We start from the raw sequence: 23,812 nt of genomic DNA, 5'->3' as shown, positions 1-23,812 counted from the left end.
AAGATAGAAGAAATAAATCATTTTGTTGTTAATCTAACTTAGAGGGATGGGATTAGAATAAATGCCACTCCCACTCTGTGGCCACATTGAAAAGAATTTACCTTCCTCATCCCAAGCATGACGACTGAGTTACTTAGTGCCAGTACATTACTTTCACAAACATTAACTTCTGATTTACATCACTGCCTATTTAAATTCTGGAAGTCAAATCAATGTAAGGGCTGGCATCATGATTTGCCAAGGCATGGAAAGTGGGTGGAATCGCTTTTCTTCCATATATGGGAAAACCTGTAAGTTCAAGTCTGTTGGACATTTAGTGACCAAGAATATTTCTATAATAAGAAGTTATGCAAGTCTGCATGTCTGAATACGCACATGGAATTCCCTGCAAATGGGAGCCCCAGGGGAACAGCATCCAACTGGGGAAATTCTGTACCTTCTCGGAGTCCTCCAGACACAGTCTAACCTGCACTAGAAATTTTAATTTGTTATCTACCCTGTTGATCTTCAGGAACTCTGGTTATACCTATATGCTCACAGGTACATCGCTATGATTTCAGTGTTTGCTTTATCAACACTCTATACCTGAGAGCGTGTGGCAGGGGAAAAAAATACCATTTTCTTGGATCAAATATGAATTGCATATTGCTTTTCCCTAAGATTCTATCATTTCTAAGTTTGTTTCCATATGCCCAAATTCTCATAACATCCTTCTCCCAGAATAAGTATCTTCTGTTATGTTTTAATTATTGATTTAATCTAAATTTCTTCCCTCTGGATAATTGTACAACTGGGTGAGGAGCACAGCAGGCTAGTGTAGTATTTGTTTTGAGTGAAGTTTTAATACAATTGTTGTTGGTTTTCAATAAATCTTACTATAGTGTAACAAATTTGTCTGCTTCTCTACTAAATAATTTTGAATTAAAAAGGAATTAAGTAGAATTTTTAATGTATACTGTGATATACTCTCTTATTCATATCTTTGAATCTTCATTCTGTTACTACTCTTACAGCCACTAGCCTCCATAATTTATCTATGGCAAAGGAAAATTGCAGGGGTGCAGGCTGGTGATAAAGCTTGTTAAAACTACTCTATTTTCAAGTTATTTTATAGTATTGTGTTTAAATTACAAGAGGCAAAATTTAATATAAAATAATTTTACTTTTCCCTCTGAGTTTCTTCTGCTTAGCTAGAGCCACTAGAGAAAATACTATTTTTGCGTTTTATAAGGCATCTTTCAAAGCATACTGATACTGCCTTTGATGGTCATGGTTTGCCATATAAATCCAAAAAGTAGAAAGTTGATAAAATATTTAAGAAAAAGAGGGGTGCCTGAGTAGCTCAGTTAAATATCTGCCTTCAGCTCAGGTCACGATCTCAGGGTCCTGGGATTGAGCATCGTGCTCCCTGCTCAGCAGGGTGTCTGCTTCTCCCTCTCATCCTCCCTCTGCTCTATCTCAAGTAAAAAAATAGTTTAAAAAAATTTAAGAAGAAGAAAAAGCAATATAATCCCACATATGCCACACAGTTTTACTACATAACTACAGAAATTATAACCAGAATACTTCATTATCTAATGATGGTATCTTGAATGCTTTTTTGAAGATATAGTTGCTTTATTTACTTACTGACTTATTGAGAGGGAGAGGGTGAGGGTAGGGGCAGAGAGAGAGAGGATCCCAAGCAGGCTCCACACACACCCCATGCAGAGCCCGATCCCATCATGACTGGAGCCAAAAACAAGAGTTGGACACTCAACTAACTGAGCCACTCAGGTGCCCCTGTAGTAGCATTTTAACAGGATTGCCACCTTACTGCTTCTGGCCTGGTGATCTCTGAAGAAGTAGCCATTTCGTGGAGCTGCATGTAACATTAAATGCTAGTGACGTGTGGTTTAAAAAAAACACACTTTCTGTCCTCCTAGAGCTTACTATCTTCTCTGAAAAAGAAAGAATGTGTGTGTGAAAAGTAACAATATCAAGCATCACAATGGATTTAGTGATCAGGGAAAACCTGTGTAAGGAAGTAACAAGTGTAGAAAATACAGAACAGGAAAAGAAACATTCTGAACAGGAAAGAACATGTAAAAAAGCCCTAGATGGAAGAGGGGTCAGGAAATCCTGGAAAAGAAAGGCAGTTGGTATGGCCCGACAATGTGCCCTCTCAAGGGCAGAGGGGAGCTGAGCAAGGAAGAGATGGACTCTAGTTTCGATTCTCTTCAGATGCTGGCTAGGGGGGTCGGGGGGGGGGGGGGGGGGGGGAGTCTGCGCCACTACACATGAGGCAAGGACGCTGTGAGCTGGCATGGCTGGCAGCGGGCACAGAGGAAAGAGGACACATTCTACTTAGACTTTGGAGAGCTGAAATGCATAAAAAGGATGGATGCAGGCAGTGAGGGAAAGAAAATCCTGATGATTCTCAGGATACCGGGCGTAAGTAGTGCGATGGCCAGAGACATCACCTCCCGAGACCGAAGAGACATAAAGAAAAGGTTTGTGGAGAAAGGTTAAAGTTGGGCTGGCAGATGGGGTGGGAGAGGTATGAGTGGTAATGCTGACAGTGTGAGGCTGGAGTGGAGCTCAGAACTTCAGCTGGAGTTATCCATTTGGAACATACTGCCACATGGATGACATATAAAATCATAAAAGGAGATGGAAATGCCTGAGGTAAGAGTTTAAGTGAAAAGAGAGGAGGGCCTCAGGAAGAGGCCTTAAGGAATTCTAATATTTATAACAAAGGCCTAAAAAGAAATGAAAAATCCACGAGAAGAAAGCCAGGAGCACATGGTCACAGAAGCCAAGAGAAAGTGGTGGGCAAAGCAACCTACCTCAGCTCTGAGATGAAGCAAAAATGGTAGCTGGTTCATCAAGCTTTGCCCTCCCCTCCTGTCCTGTCCAGAGTGCACAGCCATGATTCATTTTTATACTTCAGAGAAAAGAAAATCCCAAATCCCCATCCAGAAAACATACATTAAAAGAGTGACTTCAAAAAAATTTAACTACGTATTGTTTATTCTTCCCAACTTTTCCGACCTGAATTTACCTGTTCTGTTTTGCCTTATGTGGCACTAAGTACTAAGGAAGTAAGTCTGAAGACCGAACACCACATTACAGAAAACAGAATACGCTTGATGACAGGATCAAGTAGTGAATATGTAATTCGAAAGGAAACCATAATGGTTTAAATGGAATAATGCATTTCATTTCATGCCACACAAGGGGCACAGAAATCAATAAAACACATAGCCACAACAGAATTATTAAGACAGTATCATGTGCATGGAAAATTATTACTATGGCTTCAAATATTTATTCATGACAGATTTAGTGAGTGGTATTCACTATGACAAGACTATTCTAGTAATTTAAAAAAATAAAACAAAAACTCTTTTGAGGAAACTCATTAGAACATTGTCCTAGATTTACTCTTAACATGTAATCCTTTTTCAAAGCAATCAAATGTCACCAGATGTCCTTTTTCTAAACCACAGTATAAAAGACATACCAAATGGGTGAAAAAACTCCTAAATTTGAAAGTGCTACAGTTTTGACATGATTTAATGTTGTGCTTACTTAGAACAATAAACCAATTCAGTTAAGAAAAGCACCCCTCTCCCAAAAAACTATAAAAATTCTGGAATATGCTATGGGAGAAACTTTCTGTGATCACAGATCAAGGACTATCTATTCTCATAAACCACTATAGTTCTTTGCCAATTAACAAAATGATATTACATTATTTGGGGGAAGGGGAGGCCAGAGATATACACTTAACTTGGGGCAATGGAAGGAAGGCAGAGAATAAAACAAAAGAGAAACTTTTAATTTAAATTTGCATCATTTCTAAATGCTTAAAAAATTTAAAATTCTTTTAAATGTCATGGATGTTTCACTAATGTTCCACAACTATTTGTATATATCATCTATTTCTTGTCCATGTGCATATGTTAAATAGTTGTTTATAGCAGTTCATAATTTTATACTCTTTTCTTACTAATGTTATATCAAATGTTTTCCACATTTCTCTTTAGTTTTCTTTATAATATTTTTAATGGCTACATAATATTACATTGAGTTAAGAGGATATAGTTTACTTGACCCAATCCCTTATTTTGTTCCTAAATATAATTCTTTCCTTTGGTTACTTCCCTAGGATACATTCCAAGGTATTAGCATTCTAATAACTTTTGGTGGATATTTCTTTATAGAAACTCACTATTTTCTACTATTTTTTATCTTATAGATGCAATTTACACGACTGCAAAATAATCCAAGATTAGGGATCCCTGGGTGGCGCAGCGGTTTGGCGCCTGCCTTTGGCCCAGGGCGCGATCCTGGGGACCCGGGATCGAATCCCACATCGGGCTCCCGGTGCATGGAGCCTGCTTCTCCCTCTGCCTGTGTCTCTGCGCCTCTCTCTCTCTCTGTGACTATCATAAATAAATAAAAATTAAAAAAAAAATAATCCAAGATTACACCGTATCTTTAGGAAACAAATTTTAAAATGGTTTAAAGTTATTGGCAGGTGGACTCAACAGAACAATCCAACAAGGAAACAGCAAGAACTGGACTGCCTCCTGGGATGGGAAGCACCCAGAAGTATCCTCAGTGATGCTCTCAAAACAATCTTTATATTGGGAAGAAGTCTACGGTACAATGACTGAGATCTCTGTCTACAGCAGTAGTTGATGTCAGACTAAGGTAAAGTTCTTTAGAGATGAGCTGATATTTCCCTCCAGAGACTCTGTTACACCCTAACCACCATGGAACCTAAAGCTATCCGGGATTTGATGGGAGCCTGAGACTGCTCCCTTCGGGCGTTGGGCAGGTTTGTCCTCCTGTGTAACGTCGTTCCACTGAAAGAAAACTCTGTCAACTGCAGAGACTGGATCACATCTGACCGCGCAGCCTCAGAATGAGGCGAGAGAAGGCGGCAGAGGGCAGACGGGCCAGGCCCGCAAGGGGACAGCATTTCGAAAATGCCATCAGGTCTTCCCGGCCTTGCAACATTCGCTCAGCCCATCCACCTGGACTGCCATTTCCTTCTAGTTGCATCCTGAGGGCTCGGCAGGCCAGAGGAGGGCTCTGTGCCCTAAATGTGCCCCTTGGAGGGGAAGGGACCAGGGCGGCCAGACACCGCTCCAAGACGAAACCGAAAACACGAAAGAAATGCCGCTGCAGCGTGGAAACCGTGTGCCTCAGCCCTGCCAGGAACTGGGCGGAGGGGGCTCGGGAATCCCAGCCGCCACGGGGCTTCGGCCTTTCCCCTCGCCTCTACGTTGGCCCTGCCTCCGACCTGGTCTTCCAGGTCCCTCCCCTCCACTGCCCTGCACCTCCCCAGGCGCCCCATACCCTCCCTCCTGTCTGTTACTGCATTGGTAGGGCTGGGCCTCTGTCACAAACAGCAAATGGCCCTAGTTGCTGCCACTGGTGTTAACAGGTGAATGGCGCACAGGCGTGAGGTGCTGTCAGGCACCCAACGAGGGCTGTGACGGAGCGCCTGCCGCACGAGGCTCAGGATCTGGTGGGACATGTGCAAAGTACAGTGTGACGGCAGCCTGACGTGCCCACCTGGCCAGGCTACGGTACCCGTCGTGTGCTCGGACATCCATCTAGACGCTGCTGTGATCACGTAGCCACGGGTGTGACTGATATTTACAATCAGCCAACTTTAACAACAGCAAATTACTCTCTAGTATGTGGGTGCATCTCATCACATCAGCTGAAGTCCCTGAGTGGAGACTGAGGTTTTCTGAAGTAAAAGAAGAAATTCTTTCTCAAAATTATTACACAAAAATCCTGTCTGAGTTTCTGGCCTCCCGCCCTGCACTGTGGATCTAAGATTTAAGACTGCAGCATTAACGCTGACCCACATTTTGAGCCTGCCCCAATGGATTTCAGACTTGCCAGCCACTACAATCACGAAAGCCAGTTCCCTAAAATAATTCTCAATCTCCCATTTTCCATGTACACACACATGCTCATGTGTACATTCTACTGGTTCTGTTTCTCTGGAGAAACTTTCATCAGGGAGGCACACTAGTAAGTAAGGGCAAGAGCAGTTACGCTGCCTGTCCGACATGATTGGCAGCTCTCTCTGTTCATTGCAACCAGGCATGTTCTGTCCCCAATTCCTAAGTGTATCACTTACCCGATACTCACTTTACCTAAGTCCGTTGAAAGGAAATAGCTTTATTTTAGTAAATTCTTCCCTATTATATGCCTAAGAGTTTTAGTCTCTTATTTTCACTTACTTTTCTATCTCTGATTTTTGGTTTTCTAGAAATATCTCTACTGACTCAATAAGAGTCTGCTCAACATCATTACAAATCCATAAATGCCATCAACTTAGATGTCACACTTTCTTCTACTCGTAATTAAAGTGTTTTCACTAGATAGACTGTAAAGCTTTTGTATGTTTCTTCACCTGAAAAGATCTATTGTAATTCAGAATGTTTGCTATTTTCTAGAAGGTGGTCATGGGGGCTTTTCCCTTCTTCTAAGTCATTCTGAGTGAACACATGGCCTCAAACATCCTACCTACCTTAACAATATAGTGCTGGCATAGATGTCATCTCCGACCTACAGAAAATGTGTGTTTAAAATGCCAACTGCAAGTACAAAGCAGTAATGTCAAACTATCCCTCTATTTTGGGCAATGACACACACTAAACAGCAGGTGTGAATTTTCTCTGAGACTTGACATCGACGCCTTGTTTCTTTCTTACTACTCCCACAATGGCTCGGTTTGATCTACACTCATCCATGACACATTCCTACTTGCTGATTTTCTAGTGACTCTGTATGTAAATAAAATAAGTAGAAACACAAAACCCCAATGGATAAATTCTACCTTCTTATAAAATCAAACCTCCTCAGCTGAACGTGCTTCTATGAAAACACAGGTGAACTGCCGCAGCCAGCTCTCGCGTGTGCTTGCAGAGCAAGAAAGAGAACTCAGAACTCATCTGTAATTAACAGCAACGGCAGGTCTGCTCATACACAATTCAGACAGAGCACTCCCAACTATTATATAGAAAATCAAAAGATTTCCAAATGGAGCAAACTATAGAAAAGTTCTGTCAAGGTTACATGACAACTATGTGGTTGAAAGCTTTTCTCTCCTATGAAACATAAAGTACTTAAGGAGATATTTGTAAGGAAACAAATCCCAGCCATTATTTTAAAGAATTATTAGCATCATTTCAAATACAAATTTGGTCTATGATCATTTCATCGACCCGTGTCCCATTCAAACATGCGATTCTCAGTCACAGACAGCATGCGGCATGCAGTAAGTGGACAGCAGAGGTTAATAACCTGGAAGCATATGATCTGAGAATGTGAGAGCAAGTTAAAGACAAGAGTTCCTCTCCATTGTCACTGAGGGTCGAGAAGCAGTGCTGAAGCGTAGAACAGTGGGAGTGGGGGAAATACAGTTTGTCCAACACATAAACATATCTCCGCAAGTGGCGGCAGGTATAACTGAAAGACAAAGGTAAAAGGAGAAAAACAGAAAGAGAGTTTTCCTTTGAAAACATAAACCATTCTCAATTGTCCTCAAAGCTCTGTGTATTTTCACTAGATGGTGCCCAAGAAAAAACAACTGTTAAAAGAGAATATTAAAAAGATAAAAAGGAAAACAACCTAATTAAAAATGAGCAAAAGATCTAAACAAATACCTCACCAAAGAAGATATACTGATGGCAAATAAGCACATGGGAAGATGCTCCCCACCACATATTGTTAAGGAAATGCAAATTTAAACAATGAAATACCACTAGAAACCCATCAGAATGGCCCAAACCCAGAACACTGACGACAACACCAAAAGCAGGTGAGGAGGTGGAGCGACAGGAGCTCTCATGTGCTGCTGGTGGGAATGTACAAATCTCATGGCCATTTGGGAAGACAGTTTCAGTTTTCTTATAAAACTAAACATATTCTTACCATATGATCCAGCAATCATGCTCCGTTGTATTTACTCAAATAAGCTGGAAATTTCTGTCCACATAAACACCTACACATGGATGTTTATATCAGTTTTCATAATTGCCAAAACTTGGAAGCAGTCAAGATGTCATATCCAGAAGATGGAATATTATATTCAGTACTAAAAAGGAATGAACTATCAAACCATGAAAAGACACTGAGGAATCTTATATGCGTATCACTCAGTGAAAGAAGACAATCTAAAAAGTCTACATACTGTATGATTCCAACTTCATGACATTGTAGAAAAAGGCAAAACCCCGCAGAAGGTCAAAAAAATATCAGTGACTGCCAGAGGTTAATGGGGAGAGAGGAATGAATAGGCAGGGCACAGAGGACTTTTAGGGCAGTGCAATATTCCTTATGATACCATAATGGTGTATACAGGTCATTATACATTCGTCAAACCCACCAAGAGTGCACCCCAATATAAACTATGGTCTCTGAGTGATAACGATATGTCAAGGTAGGTTCATCAACTACAATAAATTTCTCACTTCTTGTGTAGAACCATAGCAGGGGATGCTGCGTGTGGGGAGACAGGGTACATATGGCAAATCTCTGTACTTTCTGCTCCATTTTGCTATGAACTTAGAACTGCTCTTAAAAAGGCTATTTCAAAGCGGGGAAGATATATTGACAGGGGAAAAGTTTCAAAATATGATGGTGTCATTAGTTAACCATGTGAAATCTGCCTTGGCAGAGCAAAGCAGTGTGAGAGATTTTTCTCTCTACAATACTACAAATACATTCCTGGAAGAAAGACAATAATAGTACAGCAGTATGGAATATACCACGGTAGAGGAACACAGAATTAGGAGTTAGAAAACTTCAAAATCTGGATCCAGTGCAGCCACTGGAAGTTTTGGGACAGTGGGGATTTGATCTCTCCAAACCTCAATCCCACAAATTGCAACAGAGAAAAACGTCAAATTATTCCAAATTTTTGAAGTGATACTTAAATTATTATCGCCAGAGTAATTTCCATTGTGCCACTTTTCAGACCACTTGAAAATAACAAGTTTGAAAGAGGGAAATGCCAAATCAATCTGACAAGGTGAATCAATAAAACCGTAAGCACATCACCATCAACAGATATGCATAAACTACTAGTCTTTGAGAACCTTACCTAGATATCCATGCCAAAAATATACCAAGTCCCAAGTTTTATTTTGGGAATAAACTAATAAAACTAATAGATTAAAAGATCAGAAACAGGCAAATTTCCAAAACTTGGGCAATCCAATCACCTATTCGACCTATCAAGCAGCCCATCTACTCATCACCAAGCAGTATCTACTATAGGTGGCACAGTGGAACTGTTCAGGACTCTGAAGACAGAGTGAGGAAGAAAATGCACATAACTCTCTCCTGAGGAGCTTACAGGATAGAAGGAAAGGCACTTATTAGGCAATAACAAGATCCCCCTGAAACAGTATAATTTCTAACTGTAATGAGTGCACTATGCAAGGACAGGTATAGGGTGCCCTAAGAGTAGTAAAATGGAGCTCTTGCTCTGAGATTTGGAAGTTCAGAAAGGGCTCCTGCAAAGTGAATTTTAAGCTGACATCTTAAGAAGGAATGGAAGTTAGCTACATAGAGTATGGACTGAGGGAGAGGAGTTGTGAATAAACTAAAAATCTATTACAAACAATATGTGAATATTGTAAGGAGAGTGGGTTATAAATTAACAGCCTTTCTCTGTTCAAAAAAAACAATCAGGTTTCTTTTTAATTGAAGTGCAGTGATACACAATGTTACACTAGTTTCAGGTGTATAACACAAGTGTATGCCTTATGCTGTGCTCACAGTGTAGTAGCATGTCACCATACAACACTATTACAAGACCACTGACTATATTTCCTATGTTATATCTTTCATCCCCGTGACTTATTCATTATATAACTGAAAGCCTGTATTTTCACTCCCTCACTTCCCCCCGCCTCTGGCAACCATCAGTTTGTTCTCTTTTGGTTTCTGCTTTTTGTTTGTTTTGAAAAACAATTTTTTTTTTTTTAATTTAAGAGAAAGACAGTACAAAGTCTGAGGGAGAGGGAGGGCAAGAGAATCCTAAGCAGGCTCCATGCCCAGCATGTAGCCTGACTCAAGGCTCGATCTCATGACCTTGAGATCGTGACCTGATCTGAAACCAAGAGTTGGACACTTAACCAACTGAGCCACCCGTGTGCCCTGAAAAAACAATCAGTTTTTAAAAATATAGAAAATGATTCTATTCCAATGACAGCAAAATGTGATGAAATATCTAAGAGTAACATACAAATATCCATGAAAAAAATCTTTAAAATAGTAACAAAAGATTTAAAAGAATTGATAAAATAGAAAAACAAATAATTTCATATGGGAAACTCGAGGATTATAAAGTCACTAAATATTTAGGTGCTAGTCTAAAAATTCATATTCTCAAAAATATCAAAGGATGTTAAAAAAAAAAGAAACTAGACATGTTAATTCTGAAGTCCATATAGAAAGTTAAACATTTAAGAAAAGCCAGAAAACTCTGAAAAACTATAGTTATAAGATGCGACTAGCTCTACCACCATTAAAAAATATTAAAAAATACTGTAGAGTGACATTACCAGAAACAGTATGGCACACAAGTACAAGAACACAAGAAGAGAGTGAAAGAAGAGAAAGATAAAGGTGGCATTTAAAACAGAAGATCAAAAAAATAAAATAAAATAAAACAGAAGATCAGATGAATTAATCAATAAATGATATTGGGATAACTTAGCAGATAACTAGGAAAAAACACAGCTGACTGTTCACCTCTTAAATCAAAAGAAATGCCAGGTTGATCAAAGATTGGAAGGTAAAAATAAAACTACAAAAGTTAAAAAATAAACCATATACCTGAGAGCCATTAAAAAATGGTTGCCTGGGTGGTTCAGAGGTTTGGCGCATGCCTTCAGCTCAGGGCGTGATCCTAGGGTCCCAGGATCGAGTCCTGCATCGGGCTCCTCGCAGGGAGCCTGCTTCTCTCTCTGCCTGTGTCTTTGCCCCCCTAACCTGTGTCTCTCATGAATAAATAAAATCTTTACAAAAAACGAGTCACAAATTTGACCACATAAAAATGGAAAATAGAAATAGAAGACACAACACAATCACTTTTTCACTGTGCCTTTTGTATAGTATGAGCTTTCCACCATTTTCACATATCAGACATAAATTAATGACTGAATAATTTTTTAAAATTGAAAGGAGCAATTATTTTGGAGGGAATATGCTAAAGCAGAGATTTACACAAGTTCCAGGATCCAAAAGAAGTTCAGTATGGCTGCTGTATATTGGAAAAATGGTAAAAGGTCACGTAGGCTCATGCAGTGCCTTGCAAGTTATAAGCTTTATCCCATCATGAAAAACTAAGATGGGTCTGAGTGTGGAGCAACTAGATATGGTTTACTTTTTTAAAGATGCATTTCTGCAATATGAAGATAAAATTGGAGAGGGGCAAAAGTTGAAAGATACAACCAGAAGCACCAAGGGTGGAAAAGCAAAGACCAGTAAGCAGCCACTGCAATAGATCATGCAAGTATTGCTGATGATGGCTTAGAGCAGGAGACAGCTGATACAAAACTATTTTAGAGGTAAAACCAATGGGACTGGGGCACCTGAGTGGCTCAGTCGGTTAAGTGTCTGCCTTCAGCTCAGGTCATGATCCTAGGGTCCTGGGATCAATCCCCATGTCTGGCTTTCTGGCTCAGAGGAAGTCTGCTTCTCCTGCTTCCTCTCCCTCTGCCCCTCTCCCCCCACTCGTGTTCTCTCTTTCTGTGTATCTCAAATAAATAAATAAAATACTTAAAAACAAAACAAAACAAAACAATGGGACTTGCTAATTGACTGGAATGGAGTTGGTGTCAGTGGAGAAAGATACCAAGAATCCTTCCCTGATTTCTAGTATTAGGAATTGTATGAAAGTACACTTTCTGAGATAGGAGAAACCAGAGGAGGGCTAGGTTTTATGGAGAAGATCATGAGTTTAGTTTTGGACATGCTCAGTTTCAGATACTGCAGCTGTGAGATGTCAGCAAATGCTGGTACCCATACAAGCTTGATGCCAAGAGAGGTGTGGACTAACTCAGAGACAGAGATGGATATAGACAGACACACAGATGGAGGTCAAAGCTCCAAGAACATATATGAGATTACCTAATGTCAGAGGGAAAAGACAGGGCCTGGACCAAGAAATTCCAGGATTCACAAGTCACAGGGAGGGGTGCTGGTAGAGAATACTCACTCGTAGCTAGAGAAGTCAGGAGAAAATCTAAGAATGCTGTCACAAGGTGTTTCAGGAAGGTCATGTGACGATATACCTTTAAGATGACTTCCATATATGCTAAGCAAATATAAATCTTAAACTTTCAAATTGTGTGACTGATACAGTTAACACATTCTTAGAAAAGGAGCTCCTGTTCAATTTAGAAAAGTTCCTTCCTCTTAATAATCTTGAAATATTATTATATTATTTAATAGAGACTGAATGGAAATAGCCCTGGTGATTAGCAGACATATGAGAGATATAACCTCATTATGAGAAAAACTCTTTGGTTCCACCACTTTTAACTTACAAAACAAAACAAAACAAAAAAAAACCAACAACAAAAACCCAAGAAATGAACAAACAAAAAAATACAGCTAGCTTTTTAATCACAATTCTATCATGAAGCCTATCTTAATATTTTCATAGCAATTTTAATAATTGAAAAAAATGAACTCAAAACTAACCCTAGACTTTGACACTGTTACTTTAACTTCCGCTCAATTAATCTGTATTCCTTAAATATAAATCAAGGCACAGAAAACTGGCTTTTAATTACATGAAGCTGTCATTATTAACTATGAGCATCCAATGGATAGTGTTTATTGGTTGCTGAACAAGATTTTTATTATGAAATTATCTTAAAAACATAAATGATTCAAAAGAAAGGCACAGATATGAAAATGGATTGAAAAATAGGATGTTGCATTTATTTCAGCATTTCATAGCTATACCCAACAAAAGAATCTCTTCTAATCATTCTTAGTTATATGGTATCTGATTAAAATCTTGCTCTGACAAAAAGATCAACATCCTGGTTGTCTTTTTCTAGATACACTCTCATTTTTAAATACTCTTAAAACACAGTGGTAATATTACTATTATCTTCCATGAATTGAATAGTATAATTCTTTTTGATAAACACAGGATCACATTAAGTTTTTATCAATTGCTCATGTTAAACTGGTGACCAAGTGCAATGCATTACAGAACAATCTTATCAATCCTTTATTTTGCAACTCATCTTTTGGAATTGAAGTAAGGAAATGTCATCTTGCAGAGCTTGACTTCATTTTAAAATGTGAAGCTCATTTTGAATATAGATTCTGACTTTGTCATCTATAAAACTGGGAATACCATTCATGATTTCTTCTAAAAAGTTATTAATAGAAGTACTGAATAGAAATAGGTCAAGGGCAGATCTAGAAAAATGCACTAGAGATCTGTGTGTCAGCCACCAGGCCATACAGAAACACCAGGCAACAGCTTTTTGATCTGTTTTTCATCAATATATGAAGGAGGAATCAGAAAAAAGAAACACTCTCACATTTCTGACCTCTTTATTTTTCTGTCCCCATATAACCACTGTGATAATTAAAAAGCATCACAATCCTTATTTAACAAATAATAAAACTGCAGAATAAAGACAGTAAGTGGCACACTGACCATCCTATCAGTCACGGAAGAATTCCTCTCAGTGGAATCCACCAACAATTGAGTCATACTCAGGGCCTGAGGTTCGTAACTCGATAAACCAACATCCAAGCTCAGGACCCGCCTTCTCTAGAAGCTCCGCAAGTCTGTACCTCCCATTTCTCCCAAACAAAAGTCTCAAGAACCTCATAATGTCTAAAATAGAGTTAAAGAAATTTTCTTAAGTGGGTTTATAACTAGATATTTTTATTGAGTCCTGGAAAGGACTGTGTTAAGGTGATGGTGATTCACATTTTTAAGCAAGCAATCACAGTTAATATTATCAGTAAAGAGACATCATATATCTCCTGATAGGTTCACAAAAGAGCTTAAATCTAATCCTGAGGAATCATAAGAATCTAAATTGAAGAGCATTTTCCAAAAAAAAAAAAAAAAAGTTTCCATATTCTTCAAATTTTGAAAGACAAAGAAAGGCAAGGGGAGCTGTTCCACACTTAAAGAAATAAAAGAGGGCAACTAAATATAATGTGATTCTGGGATTAGATCCCAGATGAGGGAGGGTTATAAGGCATCTTTTTTTTCTCTAGAAAGGAAATTAGTGACGTAAATAACAAAATTTGAGTGTCTATAGATTAGACAATATTAATTTCCTGGTTTTGATAAATGTTTTTAAGAAACAGACACTGAAGTATTTGGTGATAAAAGTAAAGGTATATCATGTCTATAAATTCTCAAATGTTTAAAAAAAAAAGAGAGACAATACAAATGGGATAAAATTTTACCATTTCAGGACTCTAAATCAAAGGTGAATGAGGAAACTAGTTTTTCTGAAATCTGCAATTTCAAGATAAAAGGTGGCTTTTTTTTTTTTTTTTTTTAAGATTTTATTTATTTGAGAGAGTGAGTGAGAAAGCACGACCTGGGGCAAGAGCAGAAGGAAAGGGAGAAGCAGGCTCTCCACTGGGTAGGGAGATTCTGGGATTCTGGAATCATGACCTGAGCTGAAGGCATGCTTAGCTGACTAAGGCACCCACGTGCCCCAAAGATAAAAGAGTTTTAAAAATGAATACAGTATTAAAACATAAAAAGTCATTTACTTTTTAATATAAGAAAGAAAACAGAACTAGTCTTTTTGATATATTGAATAATATCCATTTTTTAGATTATGACATTCAAATCTAGAGCACTAAAATGTCATTCTGACCTCTATACTTAAAGCTTAGGACATCAGAAAAACTAGAGCGTGGGAAGTAAGCAAATGTGGTCTGGAGCTATCCCATAAAAAATAGTCACTGTTACTTAAGAGTTGCATTTTCATAAAAAATGAAATCTCTGCAGTGCCTTCTTATATGAAAATGTCCAAGATTATGCAATGTATAGTACTGAAATGTTATTTGACATGGTTATGCTTCACCAAAGTATGAAAATGTTCTCTCCTAGAACAACACTTAAATCTGAAAAAGATCCCCAAAACCACAAGCGAAAGTGTGATGCTTTAAAAAGATCTCTGATCTTTAAAAAAAAAAAAAAAAAAAAGATCTCTGAGTCAGGCTTTCTAATAATGTATTTTACAGTACCTATGACAATAAGATCATATTTTCATAGCAACTTTTTATTAATTTATTTTCTTAATTATTTATATGCTTAACAAACTTTCAAAAAAAATTGAGATCACCAGGAGATTAAACTTTATGCACTATCTAGATTATTACATGTATCCTTTTCCAATGTCTATTTAAAAATATTTTTTAGAAAAAAATTGTTGATAAATTTGTTAGTAGACATAAAATACCAAGAAATTAAATTAAATTAATAATACATCTTTAGAACCTACATGAAGAAAATTACAAAAACTTACCACTGGGGATAAAAGAAGCCTTGATTAAATGAAGAGACAACAGTCTATTTCTGGACAAGAAAACAAAATATTAAATAGTGTGCCATGATCCTCCACAGACTTGAAATCCCCACAGGCATGTTAAGTTAAATTTCTACCCACGTATGACATTTGGAATTAGAAACAAGGCTGTCTACATGACAGCCTTTAAATACATGAAGAAACAGTAAACCTCTTAATTTTCTCTTTTCTGATTGACATTACACATCTTTTCTTCCATGGGCTATGATTTCTAGGTTCTTCATCGCTCTTATTACTCTCCTTTGGATATTCACATTGATTAACTTTTCAGCAATGTAATAAGCAATGTCTCACTGACAATATTTGGAACTGCTGGTACATGGTGATGATAAAGAAGCAGACCAACTTGGTTTATTATAGTTTAAAAATTCTTTACAGACAAGACAATGCATTAGCAGAAAAACTGGTATCATCCCACCCTTGGTTTACCACTGATTATTCTTAAAATATGGCAACATAAGTGAACATATTATTCTAGATGTATTTTGGGCAGTGATGAGTAATTTACATTCCATTAGTACAGCTTTAAATTATATATGTTCAAACGTTAAATCAAAAGGGGGGGTCCCTGGGAGGCTCAGTCAATTAAGCCTCTGCCCTTGGTTCAGGTCATGATCTCAGGATCCTGGGATCAGTCCCACGATGGGCACCCTGCTCAGTGGTGACTCTGCTTCTCCTTCTCCCTTTGTTCCTCCTCCCCACAGCTCACTCTCTCTTTCTCAAATAAAATCTTAAAAAAAAAAAAAAACTTAAAAGGAAAAAATTTCCTCAAATTGAAAACTGAAACAATTGATTTAACTGTACATTGAGTGATAAAACTACATAAAGATTTAAAAATTATAATAAATTATTTTAAAATATAGAATTGATTATATATGTTTAGTGGCATATATTCTAAGGAGAGAGGAATAAAAAAAATCCTAGGGGCACCTGGGTGGCTTGGTGGTTGAGTGTCTAACTTCAGCTCTGGGCATGACCCCAGAATCCTGGGATCAAGTCCCTACCGGGAGCCTGCTTCTCCCTCTGCCTGTGTCTCTGTCTTTCTCTCTGTGTCACTCATGAATAAATAAAATCTTAAACATTTTTTTTTAATTTTTAAAAAATCCTAAACTTCATTCACTAAGACTTAGTAGTAATATTACTATTATTTTGAGACAATTATTTGTACATATAGCACCCCTATTACCCACCACCAGATTGTGGTCTCTAAATATCATTCCCACTACAAGCCAGATCTCCTTGAAAGAATGATGGTTTCTAGGTCTGAGACAGGAAGCGTGCAAAATGAGCCTGAGACATTCTATTGGCCTTGGAACAGGGAAATAGAGTAATTATCAAAGAAGAGCGTCCTATCAAAAGACAACATAAGAGTCTCCTATCGCCCAAAGATGGCACGCTCAGAAACCAAAAAGATTAATCTACAAGTGATTGAAACACATAGTACATATATAAAAAATGAGTTCATAATAAAATTGAAAAACCAAAAAACAAAATGTTTTGTTTACTACTGAAGGTAACAAGATCAATTTCTCTTTCTGAAAATTAAATATTAAAGGAAAAGAAATAACCATTAATCCCGTCTTTGGGGATCCCTGGGTGGCGCAGCGGTTTGGCGCCTGCCTTTGGCCCAGGGTGCGATCCTGGAGACCCGGGATCGAATCCCACATCGGGCTCCCGGTGCATGGAGCCTGCTTCTCCCTCTGCCTGTGTCTCTGCGCCTCTCTCTCTCTCTCTCTCTCTCTGTGACTATCATAAATAAATTAAAAAAACAAAACAAAACAAAACAAAAAACAAAACCTTAATTAAAAAAAAAAAATCCCGTCTTTGCAAGCAAACCTACTTGGAAACAAAGAATTCTACCTAAAAATATGCATGTGATATTATATTTAAAAATTTCCTGGGGTGCCTGGCTGGCTCAGTCAGAAGAGCATGATGCTCCCAATCTCAGGGTCGTGAGTTCAAGCCTCATGCTGGGTGTAGAGATTACTTACAAATCAAATCTTAAAAAAATAAATTTTCCTTCTGGCAGCCTGTAATGAAACAACTAATTCAGTAAAAGATCATCAATGGATGAAACCAACACATGAAAAAACAATGATATAATTTAGAAGGAAAGGATTAGGCTATCACCAACTAAACCTACTGATTAATCTTAGTATCTCTGGGATAATTAGACATTATGTGTTTCCTAATACTCTGCAATATGAAATATACAGGAACGCTTATGAAGAACTTTTGCCAAAGAAGTTGAATCTCAATGATCTATTCCTCAGAGTTAACTTTCAGTTTGCAGAAGAAATCAATGTTAGCCAAAACAAATTAAAGGACACAAGAAAAAGCAAAGAGATAAACTGGGATATGTGTGATATTCTGTAAAACAGCTGTTGATCAACTAATCAAAGTTTCGAGTTAAAAAAAAAAAAGAAGAAGAAAAAGGACAGTGGAGATACACCTCTAGATCAGGGATTAGTAGCCTTTTCTAAAGAGCCAGATGTGAACATTTTAGGTTTGTGGGCCATGCTGTCTTTCTTACAACTACTAAACTCTGTAATTAGTGCAAAAAAGCAGCTATAGACAAGATGCAAATAAACAGTCATTGCTGTGTTCTAATAAAACTTTATTTTAAAAATCCTGATCCTGCTCTAGGTTGAAATAATCCTAAGTGACATGACTATTTAATGTGGTGTGAAGACCTTGTCTGGACCTGGATTTGAAATGACCAAAATAAACAGGTACTTTTAAATCAGGCACAATATGAATATTGATTTGATATCAGATTAAGGAACTCTTCATTTTTTTATGTGGACAAACTAATCAAGCTAATGGAAATAGGTAATAGGTGCTGATGGAAATAGGTAATAGGTGCTAAAAATAGGGAAACTTCAACTGATCAGATAGGTCAGGAAAGTTTTCCCTATGAAAGTAATGATTCAGCCAAGATTTAGAGGATGAATAAAGATAAGCAGGAAGAGAATACAAGCAGAAGGAATGACACAGACTAAAGATCTGTGTAGATGTGGAGGAGGGGGGAGTAAAAGGGGCCTGATTACAGCAAAATTGGTGTTTATCCTAAGGACAATGAGAAAGCACCAGAAGGGTATTGAGCAGTTTCAGGATAAGATTTGCATTTTGAGGGGCGCCTTCTTTTTCCATAGAACTACAAATAGGGAGGCACGGGGGGGGGGGGGGGGGGGGGGGGGGTTTCAGTGGTTGAGCATCTGCCTTTGGTTCAGGTCATGATCCCAGGGTCCTGGGATTGAGCCCCTAATCGGCCTCCCGGCATGGAGCCTGCTTCTCCTTCTGCCTGTGTCTCTGCCTCTGTGTGTCTCTCATGAATAAATAAATAAAATCTTTAAAAGAACTGCATTTTGGAAGGATCTGTCTGGCTGCAGACTGATGAGCTAAGAAGTGGAACAGACCTCACGAAAGTTACTGGAGTAGAGGAGGGAACTAAGGCAATGAGGTGAAGGAGAAAAGTGGGCAGATATGACAAAGTTATTCACAAGACCTGGGAAAGAACTGGCTTGTAGGCTTCTGGCTTACATAAAAGGTGATGTCATTCACTGAGACAGGGAACAGCAGAGAGGATCAGGAAGGGCAAGAAAAGGGCGAGACTTCTTTTTCTTTCTTTTAAGATTTAAAAAAAAAAAAAATTATTCATGAGAGACACACAGAGAGAGGCAGAGACACAGGCAGAGGGAAGCAGGCTCCCTGTAGGGAGCCTGATGTGGGACTCAATCCCAGGACCCCAGAGTCACAACCTGAGACAAAGGGAGACACTCAACCACTGAGCTACCCAGGCGTCCCAGGGTGAGATTTGCATTCTAAACACATTGAAGGGGGAATCCCTGGGTAGCACAGTGGTTTGGCGCCTGCCTTTGGCCCAGGGCGCGATCCTGGAGACCTGGGATCGAATCCCACGTCAGGCTCCCGGTGCATGGAGCCTGCTTCTCCCTCTGCCTGTGTCTCTGCCTCTCTCTCTCTCTGTGTGTGACTATCATAAATAAATAAAAATAAATAAATAAACGCATTGAAGTTTGCAGTAACTCTGAGAAACTTGAAAGATGTGATCAGGTATGTGAACAAAAAGGTCTCAGTGGCCCAAGGACAGGTCTAGCCTGGACATGCATGTTTGGGAGCCATCTGTGTATAGGCAGGAGTGGCTGAGATGACCGAGGTAAGGAGCAGAGAGAAGACAAGGAGTCCAGGAGTGACCTTGAGAAATGCCAACATTTAATGGATGGTGTCACACAATCACTTTAAATCTAGATTGAGGGGCAGCCCAGGTGGCTCAGCGGTTTAGCACCTGCCTTTGGCCCGGGGCGTGATCCCAGAGACCCAGGATCGAGTCCCACGTCAGGCTCCCTGCATGGAGCCTGCTTCTCTCTCTGCCTGCCTCTCTCTCTCTCTCTCTCTGTCAAATAAGTAAATAAAATCTTTAAATAAAAAATAAAAATCTAGATTGAGGAAAATGAACCTTTACAGAATTTTGAAGAGTGACAAAAACAACAATAAACAGAAACACAATGAAAAGAAAAAGAGGAAACCAAGAAGAGACTGTCTCAGCCAAGAATAGTTAACCAGTGTCAAACATAATCGAGAAGGCCAGTAAGATAGAAAATGCGGGATCCCTGGGTGGCTCAGCGGTTTAGCGCCTGCCTTTGGCCCAGGGCGCAATCCTGGAGTCCCGGGATCGAGTCCCACGTTGGGTTCCTGGCATGGAGCCTGCTTCTCCCTCTGCCTGTGTCTCTGCCTCTCTCTCTCTCTCTCTCTCTCTCATAAATAAATAAATAAATAAATAAATAAATAAATAAATAAATAAATAAATAAATAATCTTTAAAGAAAATGCCCACTGGATTTAGCACTATACAGTCACTAATGACCAATGGGGACCGATGCTAGGAACGTCAAAGAAAACCATTTGTTAAAACTCAATCTTGGGTTTAAGACTTATCTATGATCCCATTGATAAGCTCATGCACTTGCATTAAATATCATTAAGTTTCTAGGGGAGATTTTAGCAAACCAAAAAATTTATAAACTAACACACAATTTTACACAGTATAAGACTTCCAATATGATGTGGCTATCTAACGACATCCAAGAAAATAAGCAGAGGAAAATGTGGGACGAATGTCAGGAAAGTACACAACAGTGGTGGAAGCACAGCTCTTGAATCATTTAACTCCTTGGCAGCAGAGCCATTTTTCCTGGAGCTAAATCTATTGCTAGCAATGAAGATCCTGGGAATCTCTAGTACGAAGGATTAATAGACTGGCCCAAGCCCTGGAAAATACATTGAAAGGAACAATCTAGCGCTAGCTTAGAAGGGATGAAATGACCTAATATCCCACTGCCAGATCTAGAGAGTAATAGATTGTAATAATAATAATAATAAAGGACCTCTTTAACAATATAACCTTGCAATACAAACTTCTTTTCCATGATTTATCATCTCAGTTGCTAAAAAAAAAAAAAAAAATCAAAATAAGAAAATTTCCTAGATTTGTGTGACATTTTAATCAATTAGAATGTATATATACTATTATTGACAGTTGAAATTTAATCAAACTCTCTACTGATTTAAAAATCTTGGGATCCCTGGGTGGCGCAGCGGTTTGGCGCCTGCCTTTGGCCCAGGGCGCGATCCTGGAGACCCGGGATCGAATCCCACGTCGGGCTCCCGGTGCATGGAGCCTGCTTCTCCCTCTGCCTGTGTCTCTGCCTCTCTCTCTCTCTCTCTCTCTCTGTGACTATCATAAATAAATAAAAAATTAAAAAAAAAAATAAAAAAAATAAAAATCTTCCAGTAAGATCTTTCATCCTAAACTAGCTACTTATCTTGCGATACATGCATCAATAAAGACCTAAAATGTAAACATGTGTAGGAGCTTGAAGGATAGCCAAATACTTTAGATAGCAATTTCACAAGTTTTTGTCAAATTACTTGTTTCCTGTTTCTAAAATATTTGTTAAAATCAGATATAAATTTGGTAGTATCCACAGAATTAATCGTATTTTCCTTTAGGGACAAACTTTATTTCCAAGAATGTTTTTTGAAAACTGCAACTTGTCTTTGAAGACTTGATCACAGTTCACTTAATAAAATCTCATTCTTGTCTTTATAGAAAATGAAACAGCATCAAAGGCATTGATCTTCATATACTACCAAAGTAAAGGAAACAAGGCACTTGAAAATTTTAGGTTTTGTAAATAGTAACAGGTCCTACGTGGCAGATATCTTAAATATTAGTTAGACTAAGTAGATGGACAGCTACATGGTACTCATTAGTATACAACTGTCCCTTGTTTTAAAGATGTGACAACCTGTAGTTATAGGTGGGGATGAACGGATCAGCTCATTACCAGCATTCCTGCCTACATGGCATAGGCATACAAAAAATGTCTTTGACTTTGGACAAAGCAACTATTTAACAAGAATGCTGTGTGGCTCTCCCTTACAGACATGTACTCTGCAAACACCCAATAAGGCCATGTGGCACCACCATACAGCGGGCTGGGTTCCCAGCAATGCTCACCCTACATGCCTTGACACTGTATTTCACTGTGCTAATAGCATGCCGCTGTCTGCTCTACTTGTGGTTTAATAAGCAGGTCTCAAAATCTACAAACACAGACATTCATTCTACATTCCTTGGTAACACCTTCTTTTCATGACCTTAGAGTTAGGAGGAGAGGAACATGGATGGACATTTTATAAGGAAGAAAAATTTACCTGATAGGAATTTCTCAATTGGATTTGTTTACAGTTTATATTTTAAAAGAAGCATTTCAGTATGTTATTATGCTCCTTCTTGTGCCAAGGATAATCGGGGATTGACAGGACACTCATTAAAATGACGACTCCCACAGATGCCAAACTGGTTCCATTGGGGGTAGAGTTGATTGAAGGTGGGGGGAAGCACATGCTCATTTTAGAATTAGCTATAAGAGACACAGAACTCAGCCTGAAAGTTAAAAATTATCTTCATACATCATTTGGAAAAATTAAGAGACGTGTTTTTAAAAATCTGGACTTTGGGGGATATTGATGATGACTATGTACTAGACTCAAAAGTGTTTCTCAGTCCACACACATGTCTACACTGAGTAATCTGGGGTATAAACACTAAGAATGTAATGGAAAGACTGGGTTCACAAATAAATAGCTATAAAATTGCATATTTAGCACGCTTTATGACCATCAAAAAGCTTGCTCACTTCTAAAGTCATTATATTTTATAAACTCCCTCTTGACAAAAAGGCAGGAAAGGATTTATAGCCTTTGTAAAATTCTGAACAATCTGAGTCTCGATTCTTCAGTATACATGCCGCAAGTATTAGATCAGTGGAGTTAGATATCTGGAGCCATGAAAAAAAGCCCAATTCTGCTGAGACTGATTAAATATTTATGTCACATCCTTTCTATAGCAGAGCAGAAAAAAATATACACAAGATAAAGTGCTCTACAATCAGAAGAGTTGAAAAACTATTAAGGTCATTAAAAATCTGGACAAGTCTTCTTATATAGAAGTTATACTAAATAACTCAAAATCAGGAGCCCATCTCAGAGTTGTTTTTCAGCTATGGTCATAGATGTACACTAAAATATCCACACTCCTCACCCTTTCACCCACATGGGTGTGGTGACACACACTAAACCCACATCTGTGAGCTGGCAGCAAGGATTACGGGTGCCGTCTGTTACAGGAATGTGGTAATCATGGAATTGAAGCTCACTGGCGTGCGTGGGTGGAGATGAAAAGCCTGGTATTGGTGTCACTAGCTCAAGTGCTCGTCAGCCCAACAGCAGTACTAGCCTGACTGCCACAGTTACTGATGGACACCTCTTCCTGGGGCAGAGGACAGGTCATGTCTTCTTTTGCCTCTAGGTCTTTGCACTACCTGAAGATGCTCACTCCATCTCTTTGTCCTTCCAGCAACCCCCTGCTCCTTCATTCTCTTAAGTGCAACCCTGTTGAGGCTTTCCCTGATTGCCCCAGGCACATCTAGTGCTGTCTCTCCTAGATTCCCATTGTACCTTGCACTTACTGCCAATATACAGCTTAACAAAATGCATTTACAACTGTCTTTATATCTGTCTCCCCTTTCAACCATAACCTCTTTGAGGGAAAATCTGGATTTTTATTTTTCTTTCCCTAGCACCTAGCACAGTGGCTGGTATTAAGAA

General features: G+C 38.7%; 1 protein-coding gene and 1 long non-coding RNA gene across 7 annotated transcripts in view; one reads left to right on the top strand and one right to left on the bottom strand.

The window, feature by feature from the left end:
- The window catches only part of DYM (dymeclin), a 343,179-nt gene that overhangs the window by 129,399 nt on the left and 189,968 nt on the right, over positions 1 to 23,812 (bottom strand). For 4 of the 6 annotated variants that reach the window (XM_038543986.1, XM_038543991.1, XM_038543988.1 and 1 more), the window contains one exon: positions 7,321 to 7,485. The exons of the other annotated variants lie outside the window; for them this stretch is intronic. In XM_038543986.1, the coding sequence (XP_038399914.1) occupies positions 7,321 to 7,485 (165 nt within the window). The remainder of the gene's footprint in view (positions 1 to 7,320; positions 7,486 to 23,812) is intronic. 6 annotated transcript variants of the gene reach the window in all.
- LOC111096838 overlaps positions 8,396 to 23,812 on the top strand; it is a 38,575-nt gene continuing 23,158 nt past the window's right edge. Inside the window, exons 1-2 of the long non-coding RNA XR_005362724.1 lie at positions 8,396 to 8,458; positions 18,267 to 18,352. This is a non-coding gene — a long non-coding RNA (uncharacterized LOC111096838). The remainder of the gene's footprint in view (positions 8,459 to 18,266; positions 18,353 to 23,812) is intronic.

The sequence above is a fragment of the Canis lupus genome, chromosome 7 (assembly GCF_011100685.1).
Source record: "Canis lupus familiaris isolate Mischka breed German Shepherd chromosome 7, alternate assembly UU_Cfam_GSD_1.0, whole genome shotgun sequence".
Classification (NCBI taxonomy): Eukaryota; Metazoa; Chordata; class Mammalia; order Carnivora; family Canidae; genus Canis; species Canis lupus.
The sequence above is the reverse complement of the archived record's forward strand: the minus strand, read 5'-3'. Positions and strand labels throughout refer to the sequence as shown.